The sequence below is a fragment of the Rhipicephalus microplus genome, chromosome X (genome assembly GCF_043290135.1).
Source record: "Rhipicephalus microplus isolate Deutch F79 chromosome X, USDA_Rmic, whole genome shotgun sequence".
NCBI classification, from domain to species: domain Eukaryota; kingdom Metazoa; phylum Arthropoda; class Arachnida; order Ixodida; family Ixodidae; genus Rhipicephalus; species Rhipicephalus microplus.
Window position 1 is genome coordinate 236,103,568 of NC_134710.1, and position 17,458 is coordinate 236,121,025.

A 17,458-nucleotide genomic window follows, 5' to 3' on the forward strand; every position below is an offset into this window, starting at 1 on the left:
AACACGATGCGCCGGGGGATGTTATTGATTGGGGCATTACACAAAACATGATAGCCAAAGGCGTAGCAGTGGGGGGGGGGGGGGGGGGCAAATCGGGAACGTGTTTCTCCCCACCTCTGAAATTTTTTTGCCATGGCATATATAGCGCAAAATGACCTTTTTCCTGCCCACCCCTTTAGATCTAGGAGCTACTCCTCTCCCTTCCCACCAAATGTTTTTTCATTTATGGCTACACCCATGGCAACGGGAAAAATCAGTCGAGATTGTCCATGTAATTGCTATCCCATCAAAAACAAAATGTTGTCTTCGAGTTGTATTGGGCCTATGCATAAGGTACCCTGTGAAATTTTTTTTTCATCTACTGCTTTTTAGAGGACACGGTAGGGGGGTTTTGGAGTATAGACAGAACACCCTAGCCAGGTAAAATATTGCTGCAAAAGGAAAACTATGTTTGTTTAATTGTGTAGTTACAGCACAGAGATGAGTGCCGGAGGAGGTTGGCTTTCTGAGACCAGCTGAATGACATCAAGTTACGCACAGCAGTACAATCAGTCGTGAAGAAAAAGAACCTTTTTTTATTCTTGAAGTCACCTTAAAGAAATGCACTTGGGACTGAGTGAGTCTCTAGCAGTATGCCCCACCATATCTGCTGATAACCACATAGGTGTATTTATAGTGTTGTTTCATGAAGTATAATTTTATTCAACCAGTATTCTGTTTATTTGCTACGGAAATAATCACTGAACAAGTTTTTCCACAATGCTCAACAGCATGACGCCATTATTCTTGCATCATCGACCTAAATAGAGAGCCCCGTCGCGGTGGTCTAGTGGCTAAGGCACTCGGCTACTGACCCGCAGGTCGCGGGTTCGAATCCCGGCTGCGGCGGCTGCATTTCCGATGGAGGCGGAAATGTTGTAGGCCCGTGTGCTCAGATTTGGGTGCACGTTAAAGAACCCCAGGTGGTCGAAATTTCCGGAGCCCTCCACTACGGCGTCTCTCATAATCATATGGTGGTTTTGGGACGTTAAACCTCACATATCAATTAAGACCTAAATAGAGAGTGCATCTAAGATGATAGGCTCCATGAAGTTTGCAATGAATCTATATATTTCTAGCTTTTCTCAAGAGCCTCAGAATAATTTTTCTTGTCCTTGAATGTAAATGCAACTTGCTTCTCCAGGATTTGAAGTTAGCTGCTCCAGATTCCTCCAAAAGAGAAAATTTTGCTGCTCTAACGTGTTCCAAAATAGAAATTTTGCTGCTCCAAGGTACTCCAAAATAAAAATTTTGCTGCTCCAAAAATTGCTCCAAATCGGTAGACCTCGGTGGCATCACTGTAGACAGGAAAAGTACATTGTCTCATTCCTCCCTCAACTGTTCCATTCCTCCAAAACTACATTTCCCGAAGTATGCAACCTCGCCCCGCCGCAGTGGTCTAGAGGCTAAGGTACTCGGCTGCTGACCCGCAGGGCGCGGGTTCGAATCCCGGCTGCGGCGGCAGCATTTCCGATGGAGGCGGAAATGTCGTAGGCCCGTGTGCTCAGATTTGGGTGCACGTTAAAGAACCCCAGGTGGTCAAAATTTCCGGAGTCCTCCACTACGGCGTCTCTCATAATCATATGGTGGTTTTGGGACGTTAAACTCCACAAATCAATCATCATCAATCGAAGTATGCAACCTGCAGCGGATAAAGATAAGTTGCAGTGTCTTACCTTTTTCACTGAATAAGTACAGCGCTGATGCATGTTTTTTGAGAAAAATTTGTATGTGTGTCCACAAAGCAGTTTAAATCGTAGAGCAGGACAATTCTGATAGCAGGAAATTACTTTTGACACGTGGAAAAGGCAAATTCCAGTTACAGAAAGCTACATTCGCTGAAGATGCCCGTCATTACGTCTATGCAATTGCTCTGTTAGCACCATTTATAAGTCGTTGATTAGCATCTTTGAAGTAATTGCAGGAGAAATAAACCCGCTGTCTCATTCCTTCAACTGTCCTAAGCCTCCCGACTTTTCCCTACTGAAGATGTGCAAGACCACTAAGTGCACAGCACAAAGGCGTTTCCTTCACCAATAAAAGCAGTTCGTCATCGCCGCACCTAATGTGCGGGCAGGAATGGAGTAGGGATGAACACTTTTACAGCAAATGCATGTGTACGATACAGGGAGCATCCCAGTAATGACTCTGTGGACCCTTTGTTGGTGACATGGTGCACAAAATTGGGAACAATTGGCTTAACGTGGCAGCAGATGTGGTGTATCAGCGGACATTTTCGAGCAGTAGCACATTGTGAAAGCTTGACGAGTTGTCTGCTGTTCCACCACAGCCTTATTATTCCACATTATTATGTTTAAAAGCTCCACGAGAGAGAGCCGTAATTGGGGGGGGGTTGCTGACATCGACAATGCCATACCTGCCAAGTCTCACGGATTGGCCGGGAGACTCCCGGATTTTCATTGTTTTTTTCTTGTTTTACAGTTGTCATGAAAACTTCCCGGAAATCAAAATTTCTGTGCATGATCTGGGCACATTGACAAAAAAACAGCTCAATCCGCTCCAGGCTTTTAAAATCTACCCCATTTTATTATAAATGAGTTTAAGAGGCATTCATGTAAACGTACAGTATAATCTGAGTGATGCGAAACCGCGGCAGATACGAATTCTTGAAATTCCCCAGTCAAATTTTACTATCTCCATTGGGCGTCAATTCGAATGTTTCGAACACATTTCCTAACCGTGGCGGGTGATACGAACTTTAGTACGGAAACCATCGAACGGAGGCCGAGGGCAGCGTACTCAAAGCGCGGAAGTACGGGTGCGACCGGCGCACGCATTGTCTTCTACAGTGCGTGTGATTGTCGTTCTCACAACCGCTGTGGACGATACCACGGTTGCTCTTGACACAATCATGTATCGCGACAACATAACTGACAGAACCCCGAAAGTGTGTGCTCAACCAGTCAAAGCAACGCTGCTTTCCGCAAACTCTGGGGACAAAACTGCGGCAGATGCTATCGTAGATGGCATAAAACGACTCAGTTTTGAAGGCGCGTGCGCAGCCAAGCGCATGGGGATTGTAAAATGAACTTCTGTTTGCCGCAACCGCCGCACACAAAACCGCGGTCGCGGTGACGAGATAGCTATCTACGAGCTCCGAGGGTACGCAGCTGTAGGTTAAAAGCAGTAAATGCGTAAAAAATAATAAAGTGACACTTTCGCTGCAAGGTCGAAGCAATAAATGCGACAGCAACAACTTGGAATGTAATGCTGAGAAAGGCAAGCAGATGGAAACGCTGCAGTGCGCTGCTCACACATAAATGATGCACGAAAACGATACTCGCAGGTCAAGAGCGAACTAACAACATTTACCGCTCGACACGTAACGCGCTGTTTAAACAAATATGATGCGCGATGCGTAATCACAGGTACAGTTGAGTACAAACTAACGAGTGTCCCAGTTGTTATACCTCACTGTGTATGAAAAGTGCGCTATTTTCGCAAAAGGGGCCTGTGCAGAGACCAAAGTCACCTTTGTGGGCCTGGCAACTAACGCTTTTGTTTCAGTGAGAGCCAAAGGCACACGATTCTTCCATCAAACAATAAGCGTGCGCGCACAGGCATCCATCCATGGAGCAAAGTACACGTGAAAGATGAGCACGCGTCGGCGCATCGCGGCGAGCTTGGTGCTGAGCGCGGGTGGCTTTTTTTTCTTCTTTGAGTGTTCATATACACAAACGGTAAAGGGCGAAGACAAAAAAAAAAAACAGCTTGGACTGCTCATAAAATTGCTATCGCAATAAAAAGGGGCCAGACGTGTTTTGGCGTTCCTGTCAAAAGAATATAGTAGTAAGCAAAGCTTTGACCCGCACTTTTGCGGCAGCCAGCTGCGCCATCCCATTCATTCACGTGTGTCCTAGGAAGACACACGCGAGTTGTTTTGACAGAAATAGATTCTGCTAGTTGATCCTTTGAGACTCTCACCTTAGCGAAAAACTCTACCCTCGTGTGTTCGGCCACTCCTAGCCACTATAAGACCGCAACGCTGATGTTGGCGCTTGCTATTGAGATCCCCCTCCCACCCCCTTTTGTTTTTCCCCCTTGTTTCTTGTTTGTTTGTATGTCCTTGTTTTCTTTCGTGCCGCGTGCCCCCCCCCCCCCCCCCCCCCCCCCGTGGTTGCGGAAATTTCCCGGATTCAAAATCCTTGAACTTGGCAGGTATGCAATGCTCATTAAGAGCGGCAGAATGCCTGATAAGTGTATTTGCATGCATTGAAGCTGTTTCATATGTAGCTGTGGCAATTTGACAGCTTGAGATGAATAAAAAAGTAGGAATTCATTCTGGCAGACAATTTCACAGTCCCTAGGGAGTCTGAAAAATCGAATGTTGACTAATGAAATTTTGCACTGTATATATGACCTTCTTAGATGGTGATCTGCTTTTATACCAGGTGTGTCCCAAAACCTTATAATCTACAGAATTTCTAGAATTGCAAATACTGCGTTTGGTGACAACCAAGAAACCGAGTAGCGTGCTGATGCAGGCATGGGTAGCTCAGGATACGGAACGATACTTCACTTGCCACCATTTTCCTAAAGGGAAATGGTGGCAAGTGAAGCTTGGTGTCTGCATGCCTGGTCTGCTTTTTACAGCGAAAGCTGTTATGAGATCACTTTTCGGATCATGCGCAGTTGTTGTTGTCTGCCGCCGCCGGTGTCCGTAACCACATAGCGCGAAAATAGAAAAAAAAAAAAAACGTTGCACCAATGACACAGTGGAACTTGAACCCTAGTCCGCTGGGTGCCAGCCCAATATTCTACCACTGAATTACGCCGGTGCTTGTAACTTGTTGTCAAACTTGCCTTAGGCAGGCATGACCTAGCACCAATGGCACTGCGGGGCTCGAACCCAGGTCCACGGGGGTGCCAGCCCAGTATTCTACCACTGAGCTACACCGGTGCTTGTCAAACTTGCCTTAGGCAGGCTTGATGTGTGGAAAGCAATCGCATTAATACGACTTATAAAGCGTTTTACAACAGCAAAAGAACAACCAGTCATTGCACAATGCGAATAGCGTAATGAGTGGGCCGTCCAATGCTCCAAACCATTACAAAAACTTGTTCTTGTTCCCCTATTAACTGTGGCGCGCATACCCACTTCAGCCATAATTCCTCATCGTCGTCAGCCACTGCATGAACAATTGGCACAAAATTCCTTGCAAGTGTTTAGCAGATACCACACTTCTCAGAAGAATGACGAAAAATAGCATAGCGAATGCCGGCCTACTACCCAAAAGTTTATTATTAATGTCCTAGTAGGTACCAAGCAAGCGTGCTTGCAGTAGTTACCCAATGAGTGTGTTGAAAAGGCTCTGAAAGGCCGCTCCTCTAGCTTTTGCTGTGACTGTGCTGCGCCTACCACGCAGGCCTGGCATTTCTCTTTCTTTCACTCTTAATACTCAATAGAACCTCCTACCTTTTTTCTTCCTCCATGCCAGGAATTTGACTCTCACCGATGGGCTTAGCAGCGCAACACTTCTGTTGCTAAAGGCAACAATAAAATGCAACAATGAAAGAGGGCAACATGAAATGACAAGTGACCTCGATAAAAGATCAGCTTGCTTTGTCAGAAACAGCTAATCTGATCACTACCAAGCCCACGATAGAGAGAGCATTGATTACTGGAAAATAGCTCGTATGAATATGCATGTGCCTGGCACACTTTTGAGTGTCGCATTTTTGTACATTCACCAGTGCTGGGTTTTTCCATGTATGATGCCGCTTCCACTGAAATCTTGGACTAAAAAGTTTCACTTAGAAAAACTCATTCACTCGTTTGATCACTGTGTCCCACTCAGTCACTTAGTTTGCACCATGCCATGATGTGACTTCTGCTTTGGAGCTTCTTGGTCAGAAGAGTACCCCACATTTACACCAAAAATATGTGAAAATTTGGTATGTACTAGCAAGCTTCATCCAAGATGGAGGTCAGTACACAAGGAACAGAGTCGTGCTGTGGTCTTCAGTTCGGTGACCATTAACTTCATTGCCAGATGCCACGTAGCAGTTTGGTATATAAAACAAGTAGTTGTGTTGCAATTTTTCAAAGGTTTGTGCAAAACTCCTATCTAAATTTTTGTTTCTGTGTGCTTGTTCCTTTTTCTTTAGTTTATTCTGTCTCATTATGAACTGTTCTGAGGGGAACACGGTTCTTAAAAATGTTTTTGTTTTAATTGAATTTGACAAAGCTTGGTGAGTTTATGTGTATTTGTGCTGATTTCTAAGATGCAATTATTTATTTCAGTATATTAAGTAGTTTTTAAAATACAAAATATTTCATGTGCCTTTTAGGGAGCAAGATTTTTTGTAAACTTAGAGTGCTACTTAGTAGAGCATCATACCACAATAATCTGGACTCAGAACTGTGTGCAGTGCAACAATAATGGATGTTATAAATCCATTTGTACAAAACTTATGGTATCTTGAACATTCACGAGTGTGTCAATTTCAAGCTGAGATTTCACTTCCAAATGTTCAACATACTATGCGTTTTCTTCTAATGGCTTTAGACTATCCATTTCTGCTGCACGTGCATGCACTCAGTTTTGATTGCAGAATATTGTGATATGTTGATTTACCTTTCAACCTCTCTGTTTAGATTATAAAAAACAAAAACTTGCTCCCCTAAAAGCACATTTGTATTTTAAAAGCTATGTTATACTGAAAAAATAATTGCTTACATGATATCAGCACATAAATGTTTACATGTAAGCTCACCAAGTTTCATCAAAAGTGACCAACAAAAACTTTTTTTAAGTGCTATGTACCTCCTTAAAAGGGCCCTACAACACTTTTCCAAATAGCCATGAAATGGATTCACTAAAAGAGCTTATTCCATCACAAATTCATCATCGCAAAAATGTTTAGCATCTGTCCTGTACGAAAGGAGTTACAAAGATAGGATGCACGCTGCAACTGCATTCTCTCTTCTCTCATCCCACTGAAAGTACTCAAAGCTAAGAAGGAAGTGTTTGCATGGAGTAAGAAAATAAGTCACTCACGCCTCACAACCTTGAACACTTTGTCTCTCTCTTTTTTTTTTCTTCTTATAATCGGTCGTTACTGCTTCTCGGTCGTTACTGCTGGCCCCAGTAACGACCGAGTGCGCCATGCTCAAATAAGCCAATGGCTGATACTTGGCCTGTGACACAGTGGTTTTTGAATCTGTAGTGTCATTTGCCTAGAGAAAAGAAAGCGAGTTTTAGATGACTTTGAGAAATAATTATAAATTCCGGGCCCCGTGCTGCACTATATTTTGCTTGCATGTTCTTAACTACCGATCGGCAGCGTTTTCTAATCATCAAAAAGTGTTGCAGGGCCCTTTTAATAGATATAAGCTCTTCATGTCTAGCTTTTTCAATCCTCACTTATTTCCCACTAACATGCCTGTTCTGCTATCTCTTTCCAGGCAGTGAAGATTCAACCTTGCATTATCTTCATTGATGAGATTGACTCATTCCTACGGTCTCGTGATAGTCAAGACCATGAAGCAACAGCTATGATGAAGGCGCAGTTCATGTGTCTCTGGGACGGCCTAATTACAGATCCCGATTGCCAGGTTGTGGTAATGGGTGCCACTAACCGTCCACATGATGTTGACAAGGCCATCCTGCGCCGCATGCCAGCTATGTTTCATGTTGGGTTGCCTGTGAGTTGTGAAGAAAGCAGCAGTTTTTTCTATGTTGATCATGTAAGGTGGATAGTTCTGCCCATGACTGTGTTCCACCCTCAAGTTTATTCTAGTCAATTTTATATGCAGGCAAATTGTGCCATTCTGAGGGCACAAGTGTATCTGTCTTATGCAAGCCCTGATGCCCATAGTTCTTTCTTTCACTTGTGTTGAAGGCGATCTTCAGCAAATTGCTGTGAGTTGTCACATTCTGGATTTAGGGAGTGGATTATTGAGGTAATGTACGTGATGGAGGTGCATCTTTTCAACCCTATATTGTCGTATCTACTGTCCCCTTCATGCCAAGGTTGCTTAGTGGCTAACATGTTGACCTCTGTTGAGCTCAAGGACCTGGGTTCAATTCCCAGCTAATAATGAGATTTAGGTGCGCACCAAAAAACTCCAGGTGGTTAAAATGCTGTGCCTCATAATTATATTGTGATTTTGGAATATGCAATCGTAGAATTCAGTTCCTTTACCCTATGATGCAGCAGATGATTTGTCACAATATTATACCTGCCATGTTTTCAGAATTTTTCGTAATGTTTATTATTTCAAGCTTATTCTCGAATTATGTTAATAGTAACATTAAATGTTATGGTTGAAGTCACAATTCCGGCCTAAATGTGGAGAAGTGAAGCAGTGCATTAGACAGTTATAGGAAGTAGCCGTAATATTGGTTTTATAGCTGATTTTCCGCAGCGGGCTTGCTCATTCAATCTAAATGACACCTTGTCTCCTTATGTCTCCTTATACCATAGCCGTCTTTCTGCCGTGGCCTTCTGCAGCACTGCTGAACATAGGCCTCGCGTCGTCTGCTTAACGACCCCATAAGGTCTGCTTCGCTTTTAATCACATGCGAAATTCTAATGAGGAAGTTGTTTGCAGAACAACTGCATCGCGTCGTCTGCTCGGCGTCCCTATAGCATCTGTACACACGCGAATAAAAGGGAAGCAGACGCTATGCGGACGACGAGCAGACAATGCGACGCAGATGTTGAGCAATGCTGCAGAAGGCCTCGGCAGAAAGATGGCCACAATAGGGAAAGTCGACATAATAGCACCTATGGGTGCAATTTTCTTCCACCTTGATCTTATTTCGTCGTCCTGCTTTGTGTGACCCATAAGTTCGCAACGCACAAATTTATTTTTTGCTTTATATTTACATCCTGCTGAAGCTTCGAGAGCAATGTATTCATGGGTATTTAGCAGTGTTTTCTAGATTCATTGTCAAACTCTCGGAGACGAGGCTTAGAAGGCATGGCTAAATAAACATAGCAAATCTCCTTAATAAAAACAGTACATACCGGATTCTTGTCCCCAATGTGAGATGACACGAAGCGGTAGCCGATTTCACCATTTATTTATTGCTACAACGACAGTGGGCAAATAGCAACCGTGAGTTTGGATCGATTGTGAGTTGGGCGCCGCTGCGGAAAATTGTCTATACAGGGCGCCCCTCGTTATTTCTAGCCAGAATGAAAAAATATGCCAACATACTCTATGGCAACACGACCAAAGCATGTTGCTAACTATTGTGTGAATTAAGTGGCAGTACGTTTTGTTTTATATTCAATTGCCTAATAGGCATGTTTATTCAACTGATTTTGAAGCAATAAAGCTAGCCAGAAAGTTGTAGATTAGTTTGGAGAACACCTGAATAAACAGTCTTTAACTTTAATTACTGCTAAGTATTGGTGTTTTGCTTACAACAGATGCCTACGAAATAAAAAAAAGAACACCACATGACATGCCCATTTGCGCGCTATGCGTTCTGTGATTTCAGTGCCCTCTAATGTTCCACAAATTAACTGTTCATGATGGTGACAAGCAGACCCTGTGGTTATCGCTTGTGTTGCCACAAGCAGCAACCACTACACCTAGCCTAGCAAAATATGCGTCATTGCACAGCAACCACTATCGTCGTTGTCCTGTCAAGGCAGCACACCCGACCAACTGCTATGGTACTTTACATCCGAAACATTAGGGAGTGCTGCAATCAAGGTGCTCAAGTAGACATGTGACGTATGTTTCTGTATTTTGCGGACATCTGTTGTATGCAGAAAAACACTAACACTTGATAGATAGAAAGTTAAAACCGTCTAAGCGGACCCACTTTTGTTGCTTTAAAAGTGAGATAATTAAAAATAAAAGAAAAGGCAGTGTGACTTACTCCATACGGCAGCCGTCAACATACATTTGGTCACGTTGTCATAGATTGCTCCGGCACACTTTTAAGGGGAGATGCAAGTTAAAAAATTTTCGAAAATTACATATTTCTCATTTTTATTCGTTGTGACAAGTACAGTTTCTCTACTTCCACAACAAAAAAACTGAAGATTCCAATTAAACTCGTAGGAGGTTAAAGTCACTTTTAAAGAGCACAAAGTGGCTACTAAAAACTAAAAGGAGCTCATTGTATAGAGCCCCCTGGCTACTTGCCATTGCATTTTGCTTGTTCACTTAAGCCACATGCTCAAAATAACCATCACTTCCCAGCTCTCATGATGGAAGAAATTATCTCAACAAACTAGGCTTGTGTGAATGGTGTACAGTAAACTCCCCTTAAGGCGAATTCTGTTAAGGTGAATTCTTGATTAAGAACACTTGCGGGTCTCTTACCGTCGCTAGCATTTAATTGACATTTCAGGTATGTTCCACTGCAATAACGAATATTCGTTGCAGTTCACATCTCCCAATAGCATCTTCTAGGTTGCAATCCATGGTCTAGTTGGTGTTTATTCTTTGCACATGTCCCCTTTGTGAATTGGTGTGGTGGCAGGGTAGTGTGCACAGGCAGTTACAAATGCTCTATCCACTTTTCTTAAAAAGCGTGACATATGCTATGAAAAAGCGTGACATAAACGTTATTCAACTGGCAACGTTTCACGTTGTTTCATTTGCACGAAGAACATAATGGATAAGTTTGAAACTGATAGTGCAGAAGTTGCTACCTATTGGGCGCAAGGACATACCGTGGCACCATCATGCGGAGGCATCCTTGTGATGTATGTGGTTGGATTGCTCTGCTGCCCTCTCATGCACAGCTTGCAGTTGCTTTTGCGTCTCCTTTTTTTATTATTATTCTTGTACTTCACTCAACAAAATCAGTAAAATACTGTTGCAGCTTCTTCCCCGACTGTACGAAGTGCAAAATAACTGCCCCAGAAAAGTGTTACGTTTCTCAGAATGCCTGACTGCCGGCATCGTCTGCTATGGCCACTTAATGAAAAATCATGGTGGCCAAGCGCGCCGCCTCTGTAAAAGGTGACGACTCATTCAGTGTCGAAGCATCAAACGAGTAATAATGGTACTGAAACTTACCTATGCTCCAAGAAATGTGCGCATTCACGCTACTTTATTGTAGTTTTGCATCTAAAGATGGGTTGCGGTTGACATGACCGGCTTGTGCAAATTATTTTTATTTAGCACACACAATCCTATGAAGTACAGCGCAAGCGGGTTCCCTGCTTTGTGGGAAGCAACACAGCATTCTTACAGCCGCATGCAGCCGCAACCTTTTGTTGTGATTGCAGGCGAACGCATGCACGTTCCTCATTCAGAGTTGCAAGTTTTCTCTTTGGCATGCTCCTAACATTTTTGCGCAAAATTTCTACGGTTGTTACACATTGCCTATTTGATCGCCGTCGAGCCACACATGGGTGAAAATTATGAATGATGGGTTCAGTTCCAGAGCTTCTACAAAGGGATAAATCATGATTTAAAAATGCGATCAGCCAGCCATATCTTTTTACGCCCTTGAGCATGCTGCGAGGTCTTGCGTACTGTGATCTAAATGGCAATTTCACGTTTCAGTAAAATTGTACAGGGTTTCTTTTGCAAAAATTCATAAGCTGTGTGATACTTTGTAGCAGCTCTCGGAAGACGAATCAGTTTTCGAAACTGACCATGTTTTCACCTGTAGATCAAAACAAAATTAAGAGGATGTGATAGTGGCTATGGGCCCATTCTACAGACGTAATCTATAAGCAAGAAATCCTGTGAGCTGAAGTTGCAAATGGTAGGGGTGTTGGCACAAATTTTTATCGAAGGGGGCACCACCTTGATTAGAACTAGGAGCCGGGCCAGCAGGTAAGAGTGACCGTTATTTTGTGCACTATTTACCGTGAGAAAATTAGGGAGGAGGGAAAGCACGGGCTTGGTATGCCACCCCCTGGCTACGCCGCTGGTGAATGGAAACCCGCATGGTCGGGTACACACATGGGGACAGACATCCGGTGAATGGGATGGTGGTGGTGCATATTGCGGTAAAAGTTATCTTGGTGAGAGAAGTAAGCTTTAGCATAGACTTGAGTGCACGTGTATGATGTAAGAAAAAAAGGTTTCGTCGAACACGCAGACGCAACTGGCCATGAAATATGGAATAGGGTAAAAATAACGAATGTAAAGAGAAAAGAACTGGAATTCTGGGCTCTATCTTGACTCTCTGACAATTCAGGGTCCTATTTTAAAATATACATAATCGGACTGTTTGCACATTAATTTTTCATTGTGAACAACACTCCCATGCGGAAACTGAAACGTTCTGCTTTTATGTGAACATTCATGGTCTTTGCTCATTTTAACCCCATGGGCTTGAAATAACAACAACAACAACAACAAAGAAAGAGAGAGGTGACAGTGGCACTGCCAGTGGCCACAACAGTGGCATTGCGTACATAGCACACTGTGGCACACCGCTGGTAACGTTTACTGCAACTTTTCGCAATGTGTAGCCTGCAGAAGTTCGCTCAGATGAAGTTAGAGCAATACAACACTGTTCAAAAATGAAAACACTGCAAAGTTGTTAAAAACAGTGCATCCAACCACTAGCTTTCCTACGCCAGAGGGAGGCAAGATCACATGATCCAACCCTGCACATCACAGCGATTGCAGTGCTTGCACCTCCAGGGGTGCACTTTTGGGAACATATTTAGGAAAATGCAAAATTTCATTTCAGCGAATCTAGTAACGTATACTTCTATTTTCCTTGAATGCTCATTGTAAAGCTTTCTGCGGTGTTTTTTAACAGAAACTGCATGTTTGGTGCTTGTGGGAACATTTGCTTAGTTCTGTAGCACACTGCTGCTGCAATGAAATCTGGACATTGTGCATATTTGTTCGCATTTTCTTACAGAATCAGCAGCAAAGAGCTGGAATTATCAAGCTAGTGTTGGAGACAGAAGGGGTAAGTTGCTTATGTTTGCCCATATTGTAAGTCAACTTATCTCACAGCTTTGTGATGAAACTATAATTATAATTATAGTTGATCTATTATATTCCATGTCTTCAAATCATTCTAATGGGCTTGGCTTCAGAATTGTTGGTCACATCTGTTTTTGTGTTCATTTTCGTTTATATGTGTTATCGCAAAGTTTGAAAAAGCCAGTTCACTGACAGTAAGAGAGGTTAAAGCTGACTGAACAGCACATTTGATACTTCAAAGGGGGCCATGACACTCAATTTTCAATCAGTCTGTGTTGTATGGGTTAATCCTTAGGCGTTCACAAACTGGCAATATTTTAGCACATGACTTTTAATGTTACACTTTTAATGTTACAATGTCACAGCCGCATGGGTGCCCCGCTTCACCTTCAATGTCTTCCCCCTTCTCCTAATCTTTACCACCCCATCACCGCACAAGTCTGGTCAGTGTCGCCCCATGTGCTTCCCGTGTGACCAGAGTATCCGCAGACAACAGGTCGCGAGCACAGAAAGACGCTGACCAGGCTTGCCGCTGACAATCGGCAGGCTGTTAGTGTCATTGTAGTGTGAATGGAACGAGGACATGACAAAAGACTCTCTTGCAGATAGTCTGTAGGCCAAAATCGGTGCCGTGTCTTGCTATTGTAAACACGCCTAAAGAACTGTTCCTCTGTTTAAGCGGTGTTCGCATTACTCGGTCTAAAGTCACATGTAACTGGGCGCCCTCTGGATCAAAGTACCCGAGTTGCGCATTTACTTTGTCTTTGCGGTGTTTATGTAACTCTCACTTGGCCTTTATGAGAACCAGAAATTGAGGCCATAAAGAAGACTATTTTTCTGAAGCAGCAGATGTCATGGAAAGCCACTTGAGAGTGCGAAAAAAAGTGTTCGTGTGGCTCTGCTTACTGGTGTTTAGGGAAGCGAAAACCATACAGAAGCGATTGAAAGTGTTAATGTGCATATATGTCATAAAAATGTTATAAAATTATGTGAGTACTGATTTAATTAGTGAAAGTTATGTTAGGAACAGTTAATTAGGGATAGTTACTGTGTGGATGTTGATATGAATTGCATGGTACAATAGCCACACCGCATAGCTTTCACCTTTGAGTTGTCTGAGGTAACAGGGCATAATAGTTAGCATGGCCAATAAATAGGTTGTGCCATTTACTGGGGAGCAAAATGGACTGAAATGATTTATAGGGACACTGCAGGCACATTTTTGTGGTTAGCGGTTTATGTGCCAAACCATCACTTTCCTTTTTCACTTTCTTGCTATACTATACTGCGCATGGCTGTGCTTTGCTTCACTTTCTTACCTCCTGTACTTTTCTATCCTAGGCAGGAGACTACTACAGTATCTCCTCTGTTGGGCCTGTTGGTTGATAGATTTAGTTGACAAGTTTAAACTGTGCAAAAACAGCACGTAAAAACATAAAAACAGGCACACACATGAAGTACATTGTGTGTGTGTATGTGTTTATTTTCTTGTGTGTTGTCTTCATCGTGCAGTTTAAACTTTTTTGCTGTATGATACTTAGCTCGTTCGAGCTCAGCTTTAACAGCTTGGACGCTTTAGCTTGTTCATAAAACATACTACGCGCAGAGTGATATTACAGATTCGGACTTTATACAAAACACAACGATGATGACAAAAACCTTTCGAGTGTCCATATGCAGTGAAATTTCGGTAATACGATCACACCTCATGTGAATTTTGGGGTGATACGAATTTTTCTTTGGTCACAGTCAAGGCTTATTGGCCTGCATTGTAATGGAATATGGTTGTTGCGAACCCATTTTCACCCTGCGATATTTGATACGAATAAACACATAACTTGCTGTAAGTTTATTCGTTTCAATTCCTCAGAATGAAAAAACTTAGCCCATTCCCACTCTGGAAATGGCCAGGCAGATCGATTACATTCCTACAATTCCTCAACGTAAGAAAGGCATGTCTTGATAGCTTTATCCAGATAAGAATGATTGTAACAACATGAAGTTGATGTCATCAAATGCATAATAACTGCAAAACTACGCTAAACACATTACCACAGTCGAGGAATGACTTATCTTGGTGACTTATCTCATGCAGTACAACTACACTACTCGTTCCCATAGGGGCAGTTCTCCCCGTACCTATGGTATTTGCATGGTCAGTACAACCTTAAAAAAGATAGCTGACAACGCATACATTTACTTGTTTCAAGTGTGTTTTACTATCTTCGCTGCATATCTCTGCTACAGCCAGCAACTAGTAAAGCTTGAAACTATTGCTGTTACTAACCAAAAATTTTTTCTTGGTCTTTTTAACTAGATAACTGCTAGGCCACATACGTTGCCGAATCTCTCGCAAACACTACCGTATATCTTGCAGTGATCGTGACACTCTTAAGAAAAGTTTAGACCAATCTTAATTTTGTCTCTAGTGGCTAAGGTACTCACCTGCTGACCCGCAGGTCGCGGAATTGAATCCCGGCTGCGGCGCCTGCATTTTCGATGGAGGCGAAAATGCTGTAGCCCTGTGTGCTCAGATATGGGTGCACGTGAGAGAACCCCAGGTGGTAGAAATTTCTGGAGTCCTCCACTACGGCGTCTCTTGTAAAAAATATAGTGGTTTTAGGACGTTAAACCCCTCATATTCAAATTAAATCAATCTTAATTTTGTTGATTACTCTGGAATAAAAGTTTTGGGCTAAGTGATGACATAAATAAAGAGCAGACGATGATGTATACAAAATGTTCATTATTTTTCTAAAATCTATGGCTGCTAACCAGTACACGGTGTGCTATTACAAATTAGGAGCATGAATAGCCTTCAAATGGCTGCTACAGTATACGATACTGGCTAATTCTTGATATTCTATGTGTGCATTTGCGTGTATGTCCTCGTCTGTGATTCGTTCATGCCTCTATGTATGTTGCTATGATGCGTACTTGCCGTGGTAATTACGTGAAGTAATTAGTGGCCAGTAATTAATCTAAATGTACAATTGCACTTCGCTTATTCTATATATGCTTCTGCAATTGAACTGTCTTGATGTGATAATGTTCATGCACATATAAACACCCATTAGCTGAAAATTCAGTGGCTTTTTAATTATTCGAGTCAGCACTATTCAAGAACTACTTCGCAAAGTAGCAAGTTTCACTAATCAGCATTTTACTACCTTCGCTCTCTAGGCGGTTAGTGCTTTATGTGAGAAGTAAACTGGTAGTATTTAGTTAGATGAATAAGCAAGCTTTTTTTCTAAAATTACATGTTTAAAGAATGATACTTGAAATGTTTTTAAGCTTAAATGCATTATTGTTAAAATGATAACTTTGCAAATCATTGCGTAGGGATTCGGGAAGGCGCAGCCTCAGTATTGTGGGATTACTTGCTTTGGCTGGCTACCTTAACCAATGCTTTCTAAAGTCTATTTTATCTCTCCCTGTACGGTTCATCTTGTAAACAGTTGATTGCACACACAGTTCACACAGCACACGGTTAATAAGCAAGCTTTTTTTTCTAAAATTACATGTTTATAGAATGATGCTTGAATAGTTTTTAAGCTTAAATGCATTAATGTTAAAATGATAACTTTGCGAATCATCGCATAGGGATTTGGGAAGGCGCAGCCTCAGTAACGTGAAATTACCTGCTTTGGCTGGCTACCTTAACCAATGCTTTCTAAAGTCTGTTTTATCTCTCCCTGTACGGTTCATCTTGTAAACAGTTGATTGCACACACAGTTCACACAGCACACAGTTGACTCTGTATGAATGTGGGCTACACTGACCTACAGACCTTCACGATAGAGTTTGAGACAAAGGCAACCATGTGTGTCGGCAGGGTGGACAGTATTGCTAAAAAAAGGGGGGGGGGAAAGGTAATAAGTGGCGAGACTGCGCTCAAGCTGCTATACAGAAACTTGTAGACTTGTAGTAAGCACAAGCATTGCACCAGCGTCTATATGCATCACAACCTAGAGAAGCGCTTTTTCATGTATGCGTCCGAGTCGCTATGTCGGAAGAAGCAAAAAGTGAAGGATGGGGAGACAGCTAGACAGACAGCATTGTCCCACCAAGGGGGAAAAGAATGACAGAGTGTAGGATAAATACGTCACCACCGTATAGCTTCAAAAGATGGATACCGTGGCATAGAGCGATGTTTAAGCGAAGAATAGAGAAAAACTTCGGAGTAACACAGTCTGTATAAGGACTTCAACAGTTTTAAAGGTAGGCACTAACCTTTCTTGACGTCTGTGAAGAACCCCGGGTGGTCAAAATTTTCGGAGCCCTCCACTACGGCATCTCTCATAATCATATGGTAGTTTTGGGATTTAAGCCCCGCATGTCAATCCATCAATCAATCAGTTACTCAATCATCCTTGACGTCTGTGTCATCTTTTCCTTTTTGCTTTTCATATGTGCCACGCTAGTGCAAGCTAAGTTCATGTTTAAGCGAAGAATAGAGAAAAACTTCGGAGTAACACAGTCTGTATAAGGACTTTAAAAGTTTTTTGGTTCGGGCGAGTTGGT

The 17,458-nt window shown here is 42.5% G+C and overlaps 1 protein-coding gene across 1 annotated transcript in view; it reads left to right on the forward strand.

Moving 5' to 3' along the window:
• Positions 1-17,458, forward strand: part of LOC119187774 (outer mitochondrial transmembrane helix translocase) — a 62,085-nt gene that overhangs the window by 28,944 nt on the left and 15,683 nt on the right. Inside the window, exons 6-7 of the mRNA XM_037435851.2 lie at positions 7,469-7,708; positions 12,867-12,917. Coding sequence (XP_037291748.1) covers positions 7,469-7,708; positions 12,867-12,917 — 291 coding nt within the window. The remainder of the gene's footprint in view (positions 1-7,468; positions 7,709-12,866; positions 12,918-17,458) is intronic.